Here is a 23,300-nt window from a genome sequence, read left to right as displayed (position 1 = left end):
TCAGTGTACTGTTAGATGAGATGCCATTCCCATGCCAATAATGTGATAACTTAAGCCCTCTTCCAAGTTGCAATAAAATGTCTGTCTCGGCCGTCTGATACATAACTACTACAAAAATACAACAGTTACTTATATTTCTGTGGTCTATAACAGTCCCTCGGTTAATTTACCTATCGCGAAAAGCAGCAAGACAACCCAATACAAATACGCTGTATCGCCCATAACACAGATAAAATGCAGTTGTCTGTATTGGGCTAGAACCCTATAGGTTCGTACATGAAGGTTGTAATGACATCCTGATTTTAGACCAAAATGTGTAACAATTTTCACATCGCATGTTGTTCGCGCTGTCATTCGGCACAATTCAAGGCCGAAAAAACTTCAAAAGTCAAACCCGTAGGCTTACCCGAAATCTTGCCCCCCATTCGACCACTTCCCTATCGCATTCAGTACAGCCATTTTAATATGTGGTAGCCAGACCATAAAGATATCTGAAAATAAGGGGCGCTAGCGTAAAAGAGGTTCACGCTCACGCTCACGCTCACTCTGGGAGTCACTGTGCTAGGGTAGTGAGTACGGTTCTGGTTATTTTGAATGGCTCAATTTCAAGACCCTTTCTATTTTGCATGTCTCACTATTTAAAAGCCTCGCTATGGTGACACTTGCCTTTTGACACTTGCCTATTTTGCACGCGAGCCGGTAAGCTGCATATTCAAGACTTTGAATCCCATATGTTTTTCAGGAAAAGTGTGATAATGAATGCATTAATGCTCGGTTGAATATGCAATTTCGAAAATAATGTTGAGTCGCATGCAATCTTAATTTAAGGATATTGTATCAAAACAGCACTGACATCGGACTTACTTGTACTAATGGCGAAGTTTACTTCAGTAGATGCCTCGCCTCCATCATGATTTCTAGCGGTGACGATGACTGTAACTGCATAGGTCTCGTTCGCAGTTAAGTTGTGCAATGGAATCTGGTGATGAGGTGAGTGCTTAATTGTGCACCTTCAAATATATACATACAGATACACCGACGGTCCAGATCACAAATGCTAGCCATTGTCCGAATGACGAGATCATCTGAGTCATTTCTGAGGGCAACCGCAATTCGACATGGGGTAATTGACACTCCGCAATTAAACGATCTCTGATCTATGCGAACAGTATAAGTTATAGTATATTTGATATTTATTAGATTTATAACTATTTTGCAATATATATCCTATTGAAGTTTATTTGTCGTGGACTAGCAGACATCGGGCATGCCTGTCTATTGTTACATGATTTAAGGTGGGTTGTACAGACATACTGAAGGTGAATGCTCTTCTATTAGGCTACCGTCAGCGGTTATTCATGGTTCCTGAACTTTTTATGCCGCGACCTAAATCCTAGTTTTATGGGCATATTAAAATAATGTAATTTTAATGTTAGTATATGCTAGTTTTTACGGGAATATATTAATAGGGGAGGTGCAGAAAACCAGTTGCAAGGAACCAAGGGCGTAACCAGAAAACATATGAGGTCAGAGGAGCTCCTCCAGATCTATCAACCTCTCTAAGGACAATTTCGTCACTACCCTTTATGCATACGACTTGGACGACTTAGACACCCACACATTCGCATTCAGTAGCGAACAAAGTCCGGCATTACGTGATAGATTCACGAACGAGCCCAAATCGCTAAAATAAATGTAATGAACAATCTGAATGCATTTCATATCTAAAAGTGCCATGCGCGAATTTTTTTAAAGGAAATGAATGAATTCGATCTATAATAATGGTATGCGCTTATATTGCTTAAGGGGGTCGCGAGAACTCATCGAATAGTTGCCTAGCTAGTACTCATCAACTATTTTCAGCCCTCCCGAATATTTTCTGGCTACGCCACTGACTCAAAGCTAACTTGCGATAACCTCATGATAGTCTTAACTGTGTGGCATGAACATTGCTCAAGTTTTATCATTACGCGCCCTAAATTTTTGAAGACACCACTCGATCATGTATAAGCATTTTAAGGGTTTTGGGCCTGCATTGGGTAATCAACACAATTTTTGGGGATCCCAGACGCCTAGTTCTTCAACGGACCGTGTCGTCGTTACCCATACATTCCATCGTTACATAGGCTACATTTCACAGCCACACACACCCTTTCCGTAGCGAATTAGGTCCAGTATTATGTGATTCACGAAAGATGTGGGTTTGAGCAGGCAGAATCTTCTTGAGTAGACGGAAAAGTTAGAGGTTATTAGTTTTTCAAATTCCCAATAGGCAATAGCGCCTACTTTGGAACAGTTAGATCTATTTCATCGACTATTGCGGAAGGACTAACAGCATCATGAATTGGTGCAATTTTCGAGATTATACCCTATCACCATTATGCGCGTGGGGTCCATCGCCGGGATGACAACTTCATGCATAAAAAGGAACCTCATGAATCAATGCGATACTTCGTATTTGATGAAATCCATAACGCAAAAGTCAGAATTTTATCTTAAAAACTGCTCAAGTAGTAGTAGAAGTAATGTGGAAGTGTTGGAAGTAACCCCGTAAGTGCAGGTATACAGAATCGACTTGCGTATCATAAACGTGGAAGTACTAACTATTTGACTATTCACAATTCAAGATAACCAGCAGCACCTCCCTTTCCATGGTAACTAACTTTTTATCTAATTATATGTACACATTCTAACAAAACCTGCAAGTATTCAGAGCCATCAATCTCGGTCTGCGATAATGTTGACAGTATCCCAGTAATCCACTCTATTTCATATTTCACAGATTTCTCCACGTTTGGTAAAAACAACATCGCAGAATCGTAGTCGTTTCGCAGCGTATACTTGAACTTGAACGTCGGTACAGTGCTTCTTCGAATATCTGCATATTTCATGTCATGAATAGCGTTTTTCATCTGTCTATAAGTACCCGGTATATATAAACTCCCAACCTTTATTAAAGAAGTAGTATTCCAATGTTGCTTTACTTGAACCATTCTGTGCCTCGTATATTCTTGTAAAAGGCAGGCGATTAGCTCTATCATTAGTCAGAACCGTAACACTCAAAGCATTGATGGTGTTATTATCCATCCAATTGACGACCTCGTCGGTGCTTGCAACAATGACTGCAAACAAATGAATACTAGTAGGCGCGAAGTAACAATTACCTCCAATTTTTCATATATACTTTCTTGATTTAAGGTAAATGTTCGCACCCCGCACGACGCTTCCCTATCTCGGAAATCAATCAGTACATTACACACACCATTTTCGTCGGTATTTTTGACTATTGTCCGGCATTGAGGATTGAGCGTAGTATTGTAGAAGAGTTCGTGTTGGCTGTCTATGATCCAAATTAGTGTTCCGGTCGCATTTCCTTTTCAGAATACAAAGTTTTTATAATGGTGTTATACCAGAAGATATTAGGCCTATATATTGTGAGGCATACGGCGAGGCCAACATGTAATCTGACTATAGTTCACATGATGGCATCCATTCGAAATCCAGGTCGAGCTGTTAGACATAGGAATTTAACTTTGTTCACGAGTTCATCCTCTCGTTTTAATAAGAAAGATAAGAACAATTGACAACTGACTGACTGTAACGATATCTTCAAGTTCGAAACCGTAGTTACTAACAAATGGGCTTGAATTACGTTCCATCGGTAGGCCTAGGCCTACGTGAATTTATACAGGAATAAGCTTTGTTTTTAACTCATGTCATCTTCATGATGATACATTCCTAGTTCAGCTTAACTTAATGTCACAAAGTTACATGATAACGTAGTAAACTCTGCTGCATTTTTTTCTGTGATATATATATATATTATATATATATAATAAAGAGTACTTAATCATATTGCATTCTTCCGCTATTACTTTATTTGCCAAGTTGAACCATATACAATGGAGAATTGATTCCACACAGTTGCAAACTTCCATGTAAGCAAAATCGGATTAGAATAGTATACCATTTTAGTTGCATGCAACTCATCACAAGGAAACGAATATATGTAATATTGTGTTTCTATGTAGTAGTGATTCTTAAAGTATGGTTCTCGAAGGGTATAAATTTGGGTAGCGATCGCACTATGGAGCGATCGTTTATTATTTGTGTTGTATTCTCTTAATTTTTCGCAAAATATTTCTTTACGCGTCGCCTGATCTTCCTGTGGATACTTCGTGCATTCGCATAGCATTGTACATTGCAGATGCCTATTCCGGTTAACCGATGAATCGCGTGATACCGAACTTGGTTCTCTACAGAAAGAGCGCGCACGCGTGTGTGTGTGTATGTGTGTGTTTGTGAATCGTATATAAAATAGTAGTGATTAAATGACCCGGAGAAGAAGAAGGGGGATCTGGGAGAAGTTTAGTTGATCTCCCCATGGAGTCAAAACCAACGCTTTTAGTAAGGTCTGACAAAGTGCTGTTTCGGTCCGTTGGTGTTGGACTTGCTGGGGTTCAACCAGCGATATTTTACGGAAACACTTTTCACTTTAATTGACATGAGCATATGGGCCTAACCGATGCCAACGCGTAGAAATGCTCACGCAGAACAAAAAACTTACAGAAGTCCTAATCAAAGTCATATCAACATTTCAAATGCCCAGAGCGCAAAATATTTTTCAGTGCTTGATTTGGTTAAATATTTCACCAATTTTAAAGATCCAGGGCCGGGGTCCCTATAGGCTTGAAATTACCCAGCATGGAGCTCGTGAATAAAGAAGCGGGTATGAATGCTTACCACTATGCTATTATATAAATGGTGTTCTACGTCCATAGCAGTGGTCTCACTCTCAAAGACGCGGCCCGCGAGAACATTTAGTGCGGCCCGAGTCAAAATTTTTGATTTTCTCCGAAAACCTTCAAAGTCATGTAACTTCACTATCTCATCGCTTTCAATTGCTTAACATGCGGTGGAAGATCTGCAATTACATTACATTACCTAATCATGATGATAAACATAAACCGTAGATGATTCGTGCCCGAAAATTGTGACCTTTCGTCGCATTACCCGGACTCGGACTGAGACGAACTGAACAAGTCGTCATGGCAACCATAGGCATTATGTGTCATCCTTGATGTATAGTTTGTAGAGTGGAGCATGTACCGGAGCTGGACTAGATATCCAGCCGGTTTTTCGATTTTTCCGAAGCCGGATTGATATTTTTTCTGATACGGCCTGAATCGGATCGGATCCCGAATAAGTTGTATAATGATGCCACAATTGTGTAAATACTTTCTAAAAAACAAGTAGTATAAGCCTACGGACTATTTGCACCCGATATAGTCGCCGCATACGATATGGAATTGTTGGAATGCACGAAATCGTCGTCGTTTCAACAGTTTATAGATCATTGGTACGGAATGGTTGTTCTGATGATGATGACCACCGGCCGTTGAAGATAATATTGGTCCGTTTATAACATGGGTCGGAAGCCTTTTTTGCGAAAGCAGCCGTATTTATCCTACATTTTCAAATGACAATGTCAATCCATTATGACGTCACACTTAAAGATTCGTGACGACGTGACTAAAAATAAACAATTAAAAGCATGTTTTAAACAAGGGTAATGTTTTAAATATGTTTGTTTTAAATTGATTTTTGATTTAAATGCAACCCTATTTTAACGCTTTCGGCTTGATATATTTACTTACCTCCATTGTTGATTATTGATTCGCTAAATTCTTCTGGCGGTAAGGTGAAATTGGGCGAATGCACAAATGAATTTTCGAAAATTTCGATCTCGTAATCCACAGTCGCAAATCCGGACGTATTTGTGATTTGTATGATCGATAGATCCCAGAAGTTGCCTTTTTTCATCGAAGCCGCTCGTAGTTTACTTGCAATATCGCTTTGTGTATCCGGAAAGGAGGAGTTTTCGTAAGGTACGTCTGTGAGAGTGACTCTTCCAAACACAGATAGCATACCTAAACGGTATAGACGTGTACGTGTTGTATCGTCGGACTCGGTTTAAAAGATATGTAAATTAATGATATATGTTGCAGCGACAGAATATCGCTAAGCAAAGTGGTCTGAATTTTGCCGACGTGCAAAGTTTGATTTAATTTTATAGACATTGCAAAATTTAAATGATTCTGGTTCTGGATATCTCCTATTCCCAACTAAATATTATAGATTTACTAATTTTCCTTGCCGACATCGATGCCAATTTCGCGTACCACCCTACGAAGAAATATTCGTCGACGATATTCTGATATGAAATATCTTGATAGTATACTTACAGATTTCATCCGATAATTTTGTGATATTTTCTGTTGGCGGGAACAATAGGGATCGTGCGAACCTTCGAAAGGTTCGGGTTCGTGTGAACGCAAACCTTTTTTAAAGGTTCTGAATGAACTCGAACGTGTACCTCGTGACGTCACGCGACGTCATATTGCTAATTCAGTTGCATTTCAGTGAAGTGATATATTATTGTACAGTAGCCTACACGATACCTAGCGACGACTCAGTACGCATTATGCCACAATGCTGAAGTACATACCGACTTTTCAAACGTCGCCAAATGTATCAACTGGAGCATTCAAATGATATGATTCCCATAAAATCAACATCTTCCGCCGCTTTGTCAACAATTTCGACGAGGAATTGCAAGGAAATATAAGCTTACGCCTTAACGGTCTAGGCCAGACCGGACACTGTATTCGACGTCTAAGTATTGCTACGTTGATATTTAGCAGAGTGTTTCTATACTTACTACCGTTAATGCACCATCAACAAGCTATACAGCAGTACACTGCTAGATATTTTACATTAGACAGCGAAATCAATTTCATCGATTGGTGGAATAAGCATCATTCCATGACTGTAGCGTATTATGCTTTTGATGTTGTGCGATTGAGAATCCAGCTCAAAGCAGAGAGTCACTAAATATTCACAAATGGAAAGCTGGATATTTCGAGCAAACTTTTGTGAGAAAGCAAGTAAAATTTTTGAGATTGTCAATGTGCAGTGTGCATGCTCGTTTAGTGTTGATTTTTTTATGCTGCCAGTGCCATGCATAGAGTGGCTCGCAGTTGAAATGCAATAAATTTCAACCAAAGATGTTATGATGACGTGAAAAATTGTGTTATATGAATAAAGGTTCACAGTGCAGAACCTACCAAGGTTCGTTTGTGAACGTGGACCTCTAAATTTCTGAGGTTCACACACAGAACGCGAACATGCACCTCACGTTCACACCATCCCTGGTGAACAACTGACTGGTTACGACCAATAGGAGCAGCCAAAGTCGAAGTTCTAATTCGGTCTACGAATAGTTGCAAGGGCCGATAGATTGCTTAAATGTGACTGAATATATTTACCATATTCACAACTCATACTCAGTGTGGAATAATGTCTTATATGTTTGGCATTGTAGTCTTAAAGCCTCATTTTTTTCACCAACATCAAGTGTTATGCCGTTGTTACCGTTATCCAAGTCAATATACAATACTCCGGCAGCTCACTCGAAGAACAATTCGCAAGTTGCACAAATCCTATACTCAACATTGACTGGTTAAAATGTTTTACGACTCATTCAAACCTTGGCCCAAAATATAGCCACCCCATGTTGGTCAAAACATTCAACCCCGTCAATGCATTGGCGCGGAAATAACCAGCGCTAGCGGATAACCGTTGAACGTACTTGCGCTCGTCGAGAGCTAATATTGGATTTAAAGCTTAATCACCGAATACCGACACCAGAAATGTGAGGCAGACAAGTATGCATCGCTCTGCAGTATCCCATATAGAACAAAAGACATTGGATTCAATTCGTTTCTGATGTAAACAACTTTTATGCTGCTTTACGACTATTCAGCCGCCTAATTTACCTGTTGTGAAGTTTGTCCAATTTCCAAACGCAGTTTTTTCAACGGGTTCGCCAAGTATTTGCGACGCCCTCGCGCGTACTTCATAATCCATGTTCGGGAGCAAGTCTGTTACGCTATATAGAAACGAAGAAACAGAGTCAATTAGAAACGGAGTCAAATAATTGACTACAACAATTCCTTTCAACTGCTGCACAAAACCGAAATCAAATATTTGAAGACAAAGCAAGGAAGGCATGTTGCATTTTTATAATTCTTTGGGTTTGAATGTTAAACTATATTCCTCCTCGAGCAGCAGTCTTTGATTATATTAGTAAAACGCTAATCATATTTGTCGACCTATATCCAATTTGATGAAACTCGAGAAAGGAATTTTCTAATGAGAAAGTATAACTCAGTGGTTCCACTGTGACCCAGTTAAACCAAATGACGTCACTACGTCAAAGATTGGGAAGGGCAATGCTGTCGTTCCATTCTCCATTTAGCTACGCCTCTTTTCACAGGTCCTGTCTTTGTAGGATCGGGGAACACCTTGACGAGGCATGTGTGATCAGCGGAAAGCAGGCAGTAGTGCGAATTGGATATGGTGTGTGGCCCGTGAAATAGGTTTCCAGTTCAGCTTATCATCTACGTTATTACGTTACGTTAAACTTCAGTGGCTAAAAGAAAGTAAAAGACACTTAAATATCAAATATTCATATGTGACTTCACCCAGGGCTTTGGAGCCGGAGACGGAGCCTGAGCAAATAGCCGGAGCTCTACATGAAATTCTAGTGGAGCCGGAGCCGGAGCTGAAGCTGGTTGTTCGAAAAGTATCTCCGGCTCCGATGTAATTCATAAGATGCTATGCTACTACGAATGTGTGAGTCCACAAAATTTTACGGTAATCGTTCACAAAAATTTAGAATTGTTGTCTCGATGACGGCACCTTTAACTAAACTAAGGTTGCATTTAAAACAAATATCAAATAAAAACAAGCATGTCTGAAACAAGGCTCTAATTTAAAACATGTTTTTACTGTTACTTTCTCAAGTCACGACGTCACGCATATTCAATTGTGACGTCATAATGGATTGACATTGATAATTGAAAATATAGGGTAAATATAGCTCATTTGACTATGAGCCGACAATTTTGAGGGTTCCGACCATCCCATATCGATATACGTCGGCTAAATCGGGTGGTAATTGTCCGTAGGCTTATAGAACATGTTTTTTGTAAAGTAATTGCACAATTATGGCATAATTTTACAACCTAAAATGACACAATTTTTTTCAAAGGCGTTTGTTTTAAATGCAACCCTTAAACTAAATATGTTAAAATTGTCCATACATAACGTGCTAGACCTGGGTAACGGGTAGACCTGGGTGCATGCTCCGTAATTACCGTATTGTTGGATGTGGGTATTCGCCATACCCGCGATTTCGTCATTGATCACTATGTGTTTCACAAACTGGGACTGGTTCTTGTGTGAGATGAGCAAATTAACTAATGAGATAATTAGACGAAGCGATGCCGGAGGATAAACGTCACCTTGCTGCAGCTGCACATTTCGATTTGGAGGCGCGCACGCAAAGATTCGCTATCCACTCTATGCATTAGACCAGCAAAGGCCCATTCGTTGGTGATAGCTTTTTAATTGTACCGTGAAATTTATCAATGTGTTATTGTGCAATGCGCATGCTTGTGAATTAGAATTCAATCCTGTGCATGATCGTGTAATGTTGCAAGGATCTGCGAACGTAAATAGAGAAAAGCAACGAAGCATCCCACAGGCCACAACGCCGGTATAGTCCGCGAACAATTCGATGCCCAACCCTATGGTGTTGGATATAAGAGAGGAATTAGTGATTGGATGCGCGCTTTCTAGTATGTAATCATATGCGTTGTGCGTTTATTCTTTTATGGTTGAACCAGACGTATTCCTGAATTGTCTCGCAGTCGCAGTATCATTTATGAGCGCGTAGTTTAATTTGTTACTGGCGCGGTGTAATTGAGTAATGCGCGGCGTCCATTGTCAAATATCGATGCAACAGCAGATTCGCAGTGGCACTAATTCTGCAACTGTCTGTTATTTTGAAGGAAAACTTTCTCTATTCCAGTAAACTTGATTGACACCGGAAGGACTGGTAACAAGCGTATCAATATCAAATTTCAACCCATTGAGTATTTGGTAGAAAGCGAATTTCTACTGATAAGGTCTCGACATGCGCTCAACCGCACATGTTGCGCTGGCTGCAGTTACACTTGAACAATTGCACAATTTCAAGATCACAGTCAACAATATGGCTTGATATGAGCGAGTACAGCGCCAGTATTAAAACGTCTCATCAGTGTTTTGATGCGGTACACAGCAATGCCGTGGAGTAAAGTGAGCTCTCACGCTGCTATGATGTTCTCGGAAGTCTGTGCAGAGTAATTGTCTCAGGACTCACACAAAATAACGGTTCGTCGCGACGACCCCTGTGTGTTCAGTTCATAGCTGCAACGGCAGCTATTGCACTAGTGACTGTCCTATTCGATAGTTTGCGGAGCCGGAGCAGCAGTATCAGTGAGCCCCGGAGCTGGAGCAGTTTCAAATTTACACCAGCTCCAAAGCCCTGACTTCACACCAATGACCATATCTGATAAAAATTTGTTCAATTTACCCTTAACAATTTTCAGCGACTCGCAAGATCGGCCGTCGGTCATTAATCATTGTTATGTGTAGGCCAGGGGCCGGCAACCTTTTGTATGGGGCGTGCCAAAATGTCAAAAATTTAAAATTTTTACCAGCTTGCGTGGCAATTATTCAATTTATTACATTATCGCATTATAATCGAGACGTTAGGTTCCATAAATCGCGTCTAGCGGTCGCTGCAACGACTTGTTGCAAGACACGCTGGTATAGTGCTTGATTGGAGTCGACGCTATACAGCTACAGTTCCCGTTGTACGCATTAGTCGACTGACTAATGACCGCTCTGAGTACTTTTGCAATCCTGATCACACACGCAGATCCAAGAAGCTTTCTTTAATAGCACAGAACAGCCAAATAGTAGTAATTTGTGGTCAGAAACTTGTAGATTTACCAGTTTCAAAGTATACTGCGGTACAATAACAAATGGCACGCGTGCCGGGGTTTGCCGACCCCTGGTGTATGTCAATATAGGGCTATCACCGTTACCAATTCTGATATGATTGGCCTTTTCGCTATACAAGAAAGCATATGTATGCGATGTGGTTACACGTCGTTATTTAAATCTAGCCGCTTATGTAAAGTCCGGACATCTCTGATCTGGACTCTTGGCCATGAGTCACGCCAACCTGAATCCGAAAAAGGTGTTCGCTGAAGTATTCCATTTCCTAACCCCAGTTCCGTTGATAAAATTCAGCTCCATCTCCCACTGAGTAACTCGGGGATTGGGACCCACAAATAAGAGTACTGAATGTGGTGTGGGCTCTTGTCCCACGATAACTTGGATTGGTGCAGGATCTAAACGAAACGAAACGAAACAATATATGACAATCATATGGATAAGCGTGACCTCTACCATATGCCTGCTAACTTCTCAGTCCGGAATATTGATTTTTAACCCTCGTAGGTTCACGGGCAGATGCAATCTCAAATTTGTGAGGACCTTCATTACCCGGGAACCCCCAATGTGTGGGTATGGGTACTGTATCAAGATGTGACAATATTATCTTGCTGCATATCAACTTTAATGTTACTTCTCCTATGGATCAGTATGGTTCAACCATTTCATTCTAGCACTGCTTTACAGGGGTTTTCAGGATCTGGAGTCCATGTTACAAAAGTTTGTCTTATATACAGAATATGAGTGGTGTATATGTTAAGGTTTTATCCGAATCGGCTTAGTAGCACTATGAAATCGGTCCTATTAAGCTTTTTTAAGAACATGCGCCGCTTCGAGTAATATGTTTTCGATTTAGACATTTATCTTGGGATATATATTGCATTGCAAATATAATTTACAACTACCAATATATAACACTGGGGAACACAACTTTTGTTGCCTTTGATCCAACAATTGTTTTCGCCTAACTTCTGTAGCTGCACATATACACATATCCGTCGCTTACATTGAATTATACGACCATAGTACTTAACATGGAGTTGTGAGCATCATTCACAGCAAATTAAAAATCAACCATTGAGTTACAACGTCTTGGTAGTTTTGAATTGGCCGGCACCAAGATTAACGCGGTCTAGCGATCGGCTATATAGGCATCTGCATCCACAGATCCACTCAAACGAGTTGCATGAAAATGAAAATATTTGCCGACTTGAAATTGAACACTTGCGATGGCGTGACGAGATTTGCGTCACTTTGAAATTTTCGTGAATTGACTCACAACTTGTATTGAAATATTTTTAAATGACTTGTCTTGTGGCTCAAGTCAAAATTTGGATTAGCCATGACACAAAATTTCTCGTGAGTCCAAAGTAGTGACTTGATCCAAACACTGGTGAAACGTAGTAATATGCTACTCGCCCACTCCGATTCTATTCGCAGTTTTTCCCAAAAACTGATAACTGTAAAGTAAAAGTAGTCGAAATTCATAACCACTTAAGGAAGTAGTGCAACTTGGTAAAAGCTACTTGAGTACATTGACAATGTAGAAGGTCATCTCTGGTAGTATAGAGCGAGACAAATGAGCATATTGTGAAGGTGAGGGATCAGTTTTACACATGCAGTGTTGCAGAAACTGAGTTGAACATGACTTGAACCGATGCTGAACACGAACAGCGAACATTATTAAACTATATTGACCTTGGACTCGGACTCGATGAGTCTTAACACTACGACTCGGACTTGACTAGGTGGTGAGTGGAGAATGACTCGAATCAAACTATAAAAGGATGATTAACTTGTGACTCGGAACCTTGTGATTTGGTTACATCCCTGATCATATGTTATGTTAGAAGACTTGCTTGTAAAACTGCATGGCATCCCCGAATCGAGGGGTTCGCGACTCGCGTGGAGAGTGAAAAAAGTGGTGCTGACTCGATATTCTTTACGGTTCCCTTGCATCTCAGTCGCCAGCGTACCGCGATGGTATAACCGACAATAAACTGTATTCCTTTCTAGAGTAACCTTACATGTATGTGCGGTGCAATCCAAGTTTGCTGATTCCACTTTAACATCATACAGCGTGTCCGATTTCAAATACGATATCTGGAATAAGGAAATGTAATTAATTTATAAGTCAAGTCATAATTTTGTTGGTTTTTAAATAGGATACTTCTGCTGTAAGAATATTTTAAGGGTCTCACTATCTGATTGTAACGGTTCGGTAGTGAGACCATTCAATTGCCATGTATAGTTTAACGCAGAGCGAACGTTTGTAGTTGTATAATTGTATATCTGACTCCAGAAAGGTTGCGTTTACGATTCGCTGCGTGTTTCTTCTTCCGTTCGACGGACCGGCGTAACCACGCCTTACGGCCTTGTTGGCTGACGTACCACGACCTGTCTATTGCACACGTATTCGATGGATCACACTGACGAATATATTTTGTTTCTGTCTCCACGACTTGTAACTTTATTGCCAATCACGTACGGCCCAAAATGCGATATATCTTCTCGCAATCAGCGAACTACTTATGAATGTCTATCGACTTCCGAACCAGCTAATAATCATGCATGTATATCGATTTCCGAACCAGCTAATATTCATGAACGTATATCAACTTCCGAACCAGCTAAGAATCACCCATGAATGCATCAATGTCTCTACGTGGTATTACACACGTATATCATTAAAATGGCGTTATACCAATATATTTCGTTAAATATAGCTATAGCTCAGGAGCAAGCGACAAACGGCGTGGCGAGAGTGACAATGTTCAATCGACGGCGCAACAATCGGAAATACGTCTGTGATTTCACTTGCTAATTGCCACCAAGCTGCGGAATCGGTTTTATTGCGTCACAATTCGAGACTGACTTTAGTTTATGGCAGAACTGGGCAAAGTGCGGCCTGCGGGTCATTAAATGCTACCCTCGGAGCAATTCTGAGCGGCCCACGAAAAGTTGCATGGGATCCAAGGCATAAAACCTACTTTTGAATGTTTATCAGCGGACTAAAATAATAGGATGTATAATGTATAAACTGAACAGGAAATTAGTGTACCTTGAAGCCTGTTCATTAATATGCCGCGATTACTCGGCCTACGTATACCTCGCATGCGTAAACCAGATTCAAAATAAAGTCAATATAGCAAAGTATGCCTTATCAATTAAAGTCACAAGAAGTCACTCTTTCCGTATAGTTGAATTCCTTCAAACCTTCTTTGTTGCCATTGTCACATTATTACAAAGTACACAGAATGTGCTTCAAATTGTTACGTGACACGTTTCCAAAACCCTAATATACGTAAAACAAGTCAGTTAGCACTCCCGATTAGTATGAGACATCATCACCCATTAAGGATAAACGGACCTGTCCAAAAAAGAACGCCGAAAGCTGAAAGTCAAAGGTTTGAAGCACTAAATATTTGTTGACTCGAGTCAGTGGTAGACCCGTCTTTTTAATTTGTGACGAGCAGGTCGGCGTGTTTAAAGAGTATTGATTTCAGTCCGTCTCATGACAAAAACACGAAGACGGACACTCGGTAAAGAGAGGGTGAATTTCAGACGAGCTGCAAGCTTCGCTCAACAACAAGGCTATTTCACCAAGCTACACGCAGCAGGCAGCGACCAAAACAATAAGCTTTGTAGGATCCCAAATGCATATTAATGTCTTGATAGAAAAACATGGATAGGGGTTTATGGAGAATTTAAAATGTATCATGTTTAACATTGTTTCGAATTATGAAGGCAAAAAATTAAATTATTTGGTAATTAATCATCACTTTCTCATCAACACAACCATTGAGCAGCATTTATTACAATGTAATTCATTTTTTCAATTTTGAAATAAAATTAATACGCTGGAGAATATAGTCATCTAGTCTGCGCCTAGCAGGATAGCTGCGGATACCATTTTTCGAGTCTTTGGTATGACCCGGCCGGGGATCGAACCCACGACCTACCGCTCGAGAAGCCGGACGCATAACCATTACACTATCTCGTTAAACTGTTTTATACCACGGTATTAGTCTGAGGTAGTTTCTGGCGTCGCGTGTAATGTGTATGTATATTCACACTCGTATATCAGGGGGTACAGGGGGTTGAAATACACCTCCTTTCGTTAAGACCTAAGAGTGTATGGTATCAATGTAACGGGTGAAGCCGATTCTTTGTGACCAACTCAGCTATGTTTGATTGCATTGTAAAAAACACAACCCGCATAGAAACAGTACGACGTTACAATCGCTAATCTGTACAAATCGAATAGTATTGGAGAGAAAGGAAACAGAGAAGCCTGTTACCAGTTACCAAAGTCGAGGAGGTGTTTTATTCAGACATTTTGACTCTGGAAAATCCAAAGCGCGAACCCGGACATCGCGGACATATCGGAAACCCCTTTATTCGCCAATTCCGAAAACATACATGTCGATGTACAACAGCACATTGTTATTGCATGCGAGTAACCAATGATTTTGATGGGATGCATCAGAGCAAGTGAATATTTGATTAGACAAATGTATCGGAGTCGTTGTTGGTGTATATTTTGTCACTGCCCGTTGTAACAATATACAAAAATATCAAATTGTCCGGTGTGGTTGTCAGTTTTCAAACGAAAATGATATTGTTACCCAGGGAAAAGATAGATTTCTAAGTGAAAACGGTATTGGTACTCAGGTAAATGATAGTTTTCCAAACGAAAAGGGTTTGTTACCCAGGAGAAAATATATTTCCAAAAGAAAATGATTAGTTACTCTAGGTAAAAGTATTTTTCCAAGTGAAAATGGTTTGTTAGTATGGGTAAATGCCAGATCTCCAAAGGAAAATGATATTTTTACTCAGGTAAACGGTGGATCGCCAAGTGAAAATGGTTTGTTGCTCAGGGAAAAAATATATTTCCAAGTGAAAAAGGTTTGTTACCCAGAGAAAAAATATATTTCCACGTGAAAAAAGGTTTGTTACTCAAGGGAAAAATATATTTCTAAACGAAAATAGTTTGCTACTCTAGGAAAAAATATATTTCCAAACGAAAACGATATTGTTACTAGGGTAAGAGGCGTGTGTTCAGTGTCGTTGGTCTTGTTAAACGTAGTTGTCCCGTTGTACAATATACTTGTCGTGAGTCTACAATTAAGAAGGGAGAGAATGAAAACACTATTATGAGTGTCAGAAGGTTGTTGTATGTAGATTTGACAGTAACCCTATCATTCACATATGACAAACACAATCATGACCGTGAATACATGTAACTAACTTGTTCGGTCTCGATCAATGCAAAAGAGATGATTCGTTTTTGAAACCGTAGCGAAGACCACATGTAAATCTATGCGATAGACTTCTATCTCCTTACATTCAGTCGTGTGGTGTCCATTTTAATACGGGCCCCACATGTATGACATGCACACACCAACACCGTAAACAGAAGTCGATGATTTTGATTAATAAATATATTTCTTGACTACATCGGAATGTCTATGTTGTAGAAAGTAAATACTTTTATGGTGTTGTGTGTCTAATGAAAGCGATTGGTTACAAGTATGTTTTTGGCGGAATAAAATTTATTTTTCTGTATGTGACAGTTTGTGAGGAAATGAAAATAGATTCATGGTTTTAATTGGATTGCGCTGTTTAATGTACGCTTCAGCATGGAGACTTGACGCTGAACAACAACTCGATTCACTAAACAATTTGTCACTGGTGTGCAGAGGGTTAGGAACATTTTAATACAGCTCCATCTACTGGTTGTTGTGAGGATAATCATGTGATGACTCAGCACTTTTCGTTAGCAAAGTAGATTGATCTGTGTGTAAGATTCGAGAGTCATTACTAGAAAACGTATGTACTCTGTTGTTGGAGTAGCTGGTTTATTGCTATGACATTGACAGAATCTCGAGAAGTGAGTATGCCTTACATTCACGAAAGTTTACATGGCTCCGTTGTAATAAATAGGTGTTAACTAATCTCGGCTGGATACTGCAATTGTGCTGGACTTACACGTGGTATTCGCATACTGCGCACATACAAACTTTTGTGTAAACAACTCTGATGTTTCTGTTGGTACTAGTGCTGTGTTGAACTATTTGGTTCTTAAGACACATGAACAACCATTCAGACAATAAAGTTCTTGAGGTAACGAAACAGTTTGTAGAGTCAAACCAACCATTCTTTAGTTTCGTAATGTGAGAATATCGAGTGAAGTTGATTACTTTGTGTGATGTAAATATCTTTCCTACTTTTGTAAGAGTTGTGGGGGGTCTCATAAAAAGTAACTAGTTGACAAAAACAAAATATTGAATGAAGGTTCGTCTGTTGTTTTCATAAGTCAAGAGAGTGAAAATTGTTGTTGTTGTTTTTGTTACACTAAATCGAAATAGTGTGAAAGAGTCACCAATCATTGCGTGTGTTCGTAGCATGGAATATCGAATATTTTCGTGTGCCATGAATATCTTTCATATACACTTAGTATGAAATGAGATGAGTGGAATAATAATTAGTGTCCAACAAAAGTAAAACTTGTTGTGTTTGCAGACTCGTTTGAAAATACCGGTCAATGGAGTAACAGTATCAATATGAGTGGTATATTATTTTTCGCGAGATGCACCAATCTTCTAAGCATAACTTTTCAAAAATTTTTCATGTCATAGAAAAGTTGGTTTTTATGAAATCGAAACAAATGTACTTCGATTATCACGACAAAGGAATTGAGATCAACGCAGTGTTTCGAAGTGGTATGTTCAGCAATCGCTAAATGACAAAAATATCAAACTGTGCATACAACTCGGTTAGGTAAACAATACAGTTACAAATCGGATGTAAGCTTGATTTACAGATTACAGTCTGATGATGTAAAGCTCAACCCCTCCAGTGTGTTTATTGCAAAGTATTTGACACAAACAAAATATTGAATGAAGACTTCGGTTTCATTACCAAGCTAGTGAAAATTGTTTTCTATTGGATGGATATGATTTACCTTTAGAAAAACGATATAGACCGATTAATCGACGCTGTTCCATATCCGTCGAGTGAGTGAAATTTCTTAGGGGTTTGATTTATCGAGTTAGCTACCAGCGATTCAATCACATCCAAGTAACGTATTTTAGAGGCCGAGTATTGTGACGACATTTACTTTGACGAATGACAATGGGAAAATTTCCAATTTGTCTGATCGTGTGCGTTACACAAATTCTAGTACGCATTCAGTGAATATCCTACAAATTACCAACAACTTTCATTAGTTTGGTTAGATGATGAGAATTATTCTGGAGGTTCAAATCGATAACACTACTTTGAACAGCAATACAAACACATTTTTCTGGATTTCAGTGTAGCACATACTTCGATATTATTGTTATGGGTTTTGTATTAATCAAGACCGGTTCAATAGAATCCGTCCAGTAAAGATACCTCTATTTACTTTTTGATGATCAAAGTCTTAGAGTGTGACCCCGTAATGTTTTTAAATTTCGCGCATTTTCGACAGAGAGTGTGAACAGAGTTTAACACGGATTAAATGACGCCGCCCTGGAGCCCAAAGTGATATTTTCGTACTGCGTAATGTGCATATGTTTCAATTCGATGTCGCAGATCCCGACAATAAAGTATTGCCCCGGTTGTTAATCAGCAAACGAAATTGTTGTTTCATCTTTAGTCTTGGTTACTGGAAACAATTACATTTGTAAAATATTTTCTGATATCGCGATACGCAGAGTGATATGTACCAAGGTGGAATAATTTTCCAATCACGAACATTTCAGACACGCATAGTTTTACAACTCAATATGTTAATAACAACGGTACTGAAAAGATTGTTGCTGTCATAATAACCTTTACCACAACACCGGGTCTAATTAACGCAAATACTTTAATAATGAAGTAATGATCAACTATTACAAAATCTCATATGTCAAATCAATGTGTCAATCCTTATGTTTACAGCATGATAACTTTGAATATAACACCAGCGTTCGATTGTAAGAAATGAAGTCGCAACTACGTTGATCAGACTTTCAAATCTCGTATACTCAAACTTATTATGTTAATCTCAAGTCACCTGCGCCGGGTACTAATTACTTTTGTCTTACAAAATATATCGAGTAATAATTACTTTGTCTTGCAGAATATACCGCGTAGTAATTTCTCTATCTTACAGAATAGTAACGACTTTTAAAGTTGAATAAAAATGATGGGTCGTAGGGATATGAGTACAACCGAACTTGTTATGGATTTCAGGTTTTAGTGTTTGTATGGACTCGTGTATGCTTGGCTGACTGCTTGAGTTGGTCGGGTAAGTTACAAACGGATTTACTTGACAATGTTTTCGTGGTTGACTCTTTGAATATGGTAAGATGGTGAGATGTCGAGACGTAATACTATTTCCGTACACTCAATTACAACAAAACATAACCCGCATTCAAATAAGCCGTAAGCTACAAGTGGATTTAAAACTTGATGCTGTTTTGTGGTTAACTCAAGTCAGTGGTCATGTTTGTGTTGATTTCAGGAATGATCATGACGAGTTGGTCGGGTAAATTAGGTAATGTGGTAGTAACTATGACCTTACAGAGTTGCTGACATTCCAATATCTTTTACGCCGTAATATACGGATTTAATTGTGATAAATTATTTATCAGTTATTGTTCAGACATTCAAATCTCGTATACTCAAAATATAATATGTTCATGTGAAGTCGTATATGTACCGATTAGTAAATACTTTGTCTTCAGAATAGTAACGACCTTTACAATCGAATAAAAAAGACCGATCATACGAATACAGCCAGGATGAATTAATTCAAATTTGTGAGTTGTAGTGATATAATCAAGTAAGTGAAAACTAGATTTTTAACAATTGTTAATTTTGTGAAGAATTCTTTTGAGTATGGTAGGATGTTAAAATATCTCTTTGACAAACGGAAAGCGGGATCGCGAATAGAGTTGCAATGTTTCATTACTTGTTTCAAATCAATGTGCCTATAATATCGAAACGGGACTGGTGGAAAGTTGGTAGTCACGTTTGTCAATCCTATTTCAATTCACACTACGCCAAAGTCAAAATATTCGGTTTCGGATTATCTCAATTTACCTATAGAACATCTCGCGAATGGATTCCGACACCGTACTATAACTAGATCGCTATGTCTGATGCATTATCGTGTCAGCGACGTAGGATTTTTACAATTATTTCACACCTCTTTGAATAAGCGTCAACTTCACTGAGGATTAGGGTTGGATCAGAAATAAGTGAGAATTTGTCAGTATCCGAATCACCATCTGCGACGGTTCTGTTATTCGTTACATATTAAATCTTACCAGTGAAATCCAGTTCTGCGACAAACTAATTACCAAAATAGCACCTTGTGAGTGATTGGAATGTATGTAACAGCAAGTCGCGAGCGATGGTTTTGTCTTAGGTGTTATCTTGTGAGCGATCGCGGGATTTTAAAATTATTTCACACCTTTTTGAATAAGCGTTCACTTCACAAATCATTAGGGTTAGAGCAGAAATAAGTGACAATATGTCGCTATTCAAGTTACCGGTGCTGGCGGTTCTGTTATTCGTTACTTATTAAATCTTACGAGCGAAATCAAGTTCTGTGACAAACTGCTTACGAAAATTTCACCGCGTGATCGCTATGTCTGAGGTGTTATCTTGTCAGCGAACGCTGGGTTTTGCAAACTATTTCACACCTTTTTGAAATGTTAGTCTGTGAGCGTGGTTATTGTTGATATTCGAATCACCGTCTACGCCGGCTCTGTGGCAAATCGCGACTTAATGCTGCGACTGTAAACAGCAGACTATTCTGTAGGTGCCAAACAGCGGTATGGAAGGTGCGAATAATCCGATCTGAAAGTCGGCGTGCTATTCAGGTTACGTAGGAATCAATAGGCACAGCGCGAAAAGACTTGAGTTAGAACACGATCGGTCATTTGTCACGACTAAACTACGACGTCTTCATGTAGAACCGTGTGAGCGATCCCTATACCTGTAACGCTATCATGTCGCGTCTATATCAGCTACGTTACCGTGTCGCCGCGGCCATAAGAATAACGATATATTAAAGTCGCACTCGCCGTAAACGTTAGGATTAACTCGAATCGGTCATATATAATAATTTGGGATATACACATTAACTAAGGGCCAACCACGTGACTATTTACTTGATACATATTCAACACCGTGCGACAGATGCCTATACCCGAAGGGGCGATTCACGGCCACACCCATAAGAACACATGGCGAGTCACCAGAGACCGCGTAAGAATACATGACAGGCGAATCACCGCCACCGCCTATAGTAAAAAAGGCGAGTCACCAACACGAGTTTTCGCGGCGAGTCACCGACGCAGCCTATACCTGAAACGGCGAATCATGACCGCACCCATAAGAACACATGGCGACTCACCAGCGATAGGGGGGTCGAAAAGGGCGAATCACCAACACGAGTTTCGCGGCGAGTCACCAGCGGGCCCATAAGAGCCCCAGGCACACCCAGACCGACCGATCCACTATACTACTTACGTCTTATCATAACATCAATTACCTGCACTGAAATTGGAAGCGAGTGGCGGATGAAATAAACCAACCTGCACTGAAGTTTCCTTAGTGTCCAAAATGAATCCAGATGTCGATATGTCATGGCGAGGTATAATGCTGATGTTGTACGGCGTGGTGATATTGCCCAATTCAAGTCTGATAGAAGTGTCGCTCTCAATGGAAATGCTCAGATTGCAGAAAGCTCCTGTCATATGGGTAAATAGATTTGTATTCATATCCATAAAAAATTGGTATCAATTGAACGCTATCGTCTCACTGGTTACGTAAATGTCAACATTAATAATGTCAGAGCACCAGAACCCTCTCAAAATCCCAAAGGAATGTGAAATTTGACTTTGTTGAGTACAATGGCAGTGTGCGAAACAACAACCAGCAGGTGATGCACAGATTACTCTGCCTCACTCCCTGTTTGCTAACAATCTGACGATGACAGTGAAACAGTGCTCTATCGCAGTGGATCCCAACCATTTTCGTCTCGTGGACCCTTCTAGCCGATATTTGAGCGAAAATTCCCCATAAGAAAATATTGTTCGATCGATGAAAAAGGCCATTTTTTGGCACAAGCACTTGTGGTCTGACAGATAAGATAGTGTAGTGATGCCAAAAATATTTCAAATGCCGACCGCCTTACACCTTAGTAAGGTAATGCTTTCCACGTCTGTAACAATCTATTCTGTTGCCTAGAATCAATACTAGCCAGTCTTCAGGATTACCGGACCACGACCTAACATCGACCTCGCCCCCCGCCACATGCCACCTCATTTTGTCGCTTGCGTCTTAAATTCTCTGCATTACTTTTCATTCAGTGTGCATGCCTCTTATTTACTTCGCCTAGGCTAAGGTGGGTGTCTGATCTTAAAGTCTACTCCAAGTTGTTTCGACACCTTCCTATCTTTTCATTGTATCGTAGTCTTGTGATGTTTTGAAACGATGAAAATATTAATAAACCTGATTGATTGATAGAAAATGAATAAAAAAAAAATGGATTATAAGTCGTCATTTTCCGTTGTCGAATCATTGCGCTGAATTTGGCATTGCTATTTCCCTATCGGGTAGTTGTTGACGGATTACCAGTGAACCCAGCCCTCGGTGAACCCAGCCTTACAAACTCGGCCCTCGGCGAACCCTCCCCCAACCCTAATATCCCACCTCCGGCAACCCTAATATACCACCTCCGGCAACCCTAATATCCCACCTCCGGCAACCCTAATATCTCCCCTCCACCAACCCTAATATCCCACCTCCGGCAACCCTAATATCCCACCTCCAACAACCCTAATATCCCCCCAACCCTAATATCCCACCTCCGGCAACCCTAATATCCCACCTCCACCAACCCTAATATGTTGGATTAGATATTAGATATTGTGAGACCAATGCGTCCACAGGATACTGCAAGCCCCTGGACTGCTCAAGTTCGTTAGAACTTAAATCATTTCACGAGTTCCGATGAGAAAAGCTTACCTTCCGTTGATAGGGATACGAATTGGATTACCAAAAATGTGACCAGTAATTCTCTTGTCGGTCTGCTCATTCGAACTCTCCCTAACAGCATTGTTTGGAAGCTGTATTTCACGCCATCAAAATAGAGCTAACAGTCGTTATACACGAATATAATTATCTAAAAACAAACAAGTTTTGTGACTGAATGGTCGATATTCGAAGGCTCCCATGAATTCCATATTGAATAATCGAAATTTGTACGAAACTGATTGAACATTTTACCGACACACAATGATAGTCTCTTGAGTACAGTTATCTTTTTCATCTGTTAGTAGCCTACAGATGATTACGTATTGAAGAAACAGCAAATTATAAATAGTAATATGTAAATTTTG

General features: G+C 39.8%; 1 protein-coding gene across 1 annotated transcript; it reads right to left on the bottom strand.

Annotated features, from left to right (window-relative positions):
- Window positions 1-627: 627 nt before the first annotated feature.
- LOC145447923 (uncharacterized) lies at window positions 628-23,300 on the bottom strand. The gene is made up of 10 exons (XM_080326193.1): window positions 22,927-23,300; window positions 21,492-21,646; window positions 12,939-13,014; window positions 11,141-11,309; window positions 7,839-7,951; window positions 5,658-5,930; window positions 3,185-3,373; window positions 2,949-3,122; window positions 2,700-2,878; window positions 628-979 (listed from the first exon to the last, which is right to left on the bottom strand). Exons 1-10 carry the CDS (start codon window positions 23,015-23,017, stop codon window positions 824-826), a joined length of 1,575 nt encoding a protein of 524 aa, XP_080182319.1. The 5' UTR covers window positions 23,018-23,300; the 3' UTR covers window positions 628-823.

The sequence above is a fragment of the Botryllus schlosseri genome, chromosome 10 (genome assembly GCF_051294905.1).
Source record: "Botryllus schlosseri isolate E-star chromosome 10, Bs_hap1, whole genome shotgun sequence".
Classification (NCBI taxonomy): Eukaryota; Metazoa; Chordata; class Ascidiacea; order Stolidobranchia; family Styelidae; genus Botryllus; species Botryllus schlosseri.
Note: the sequence above shows the minus strand (reverse complement) of the source record. Positions and strands in the feature narration are given on the sequence as shown.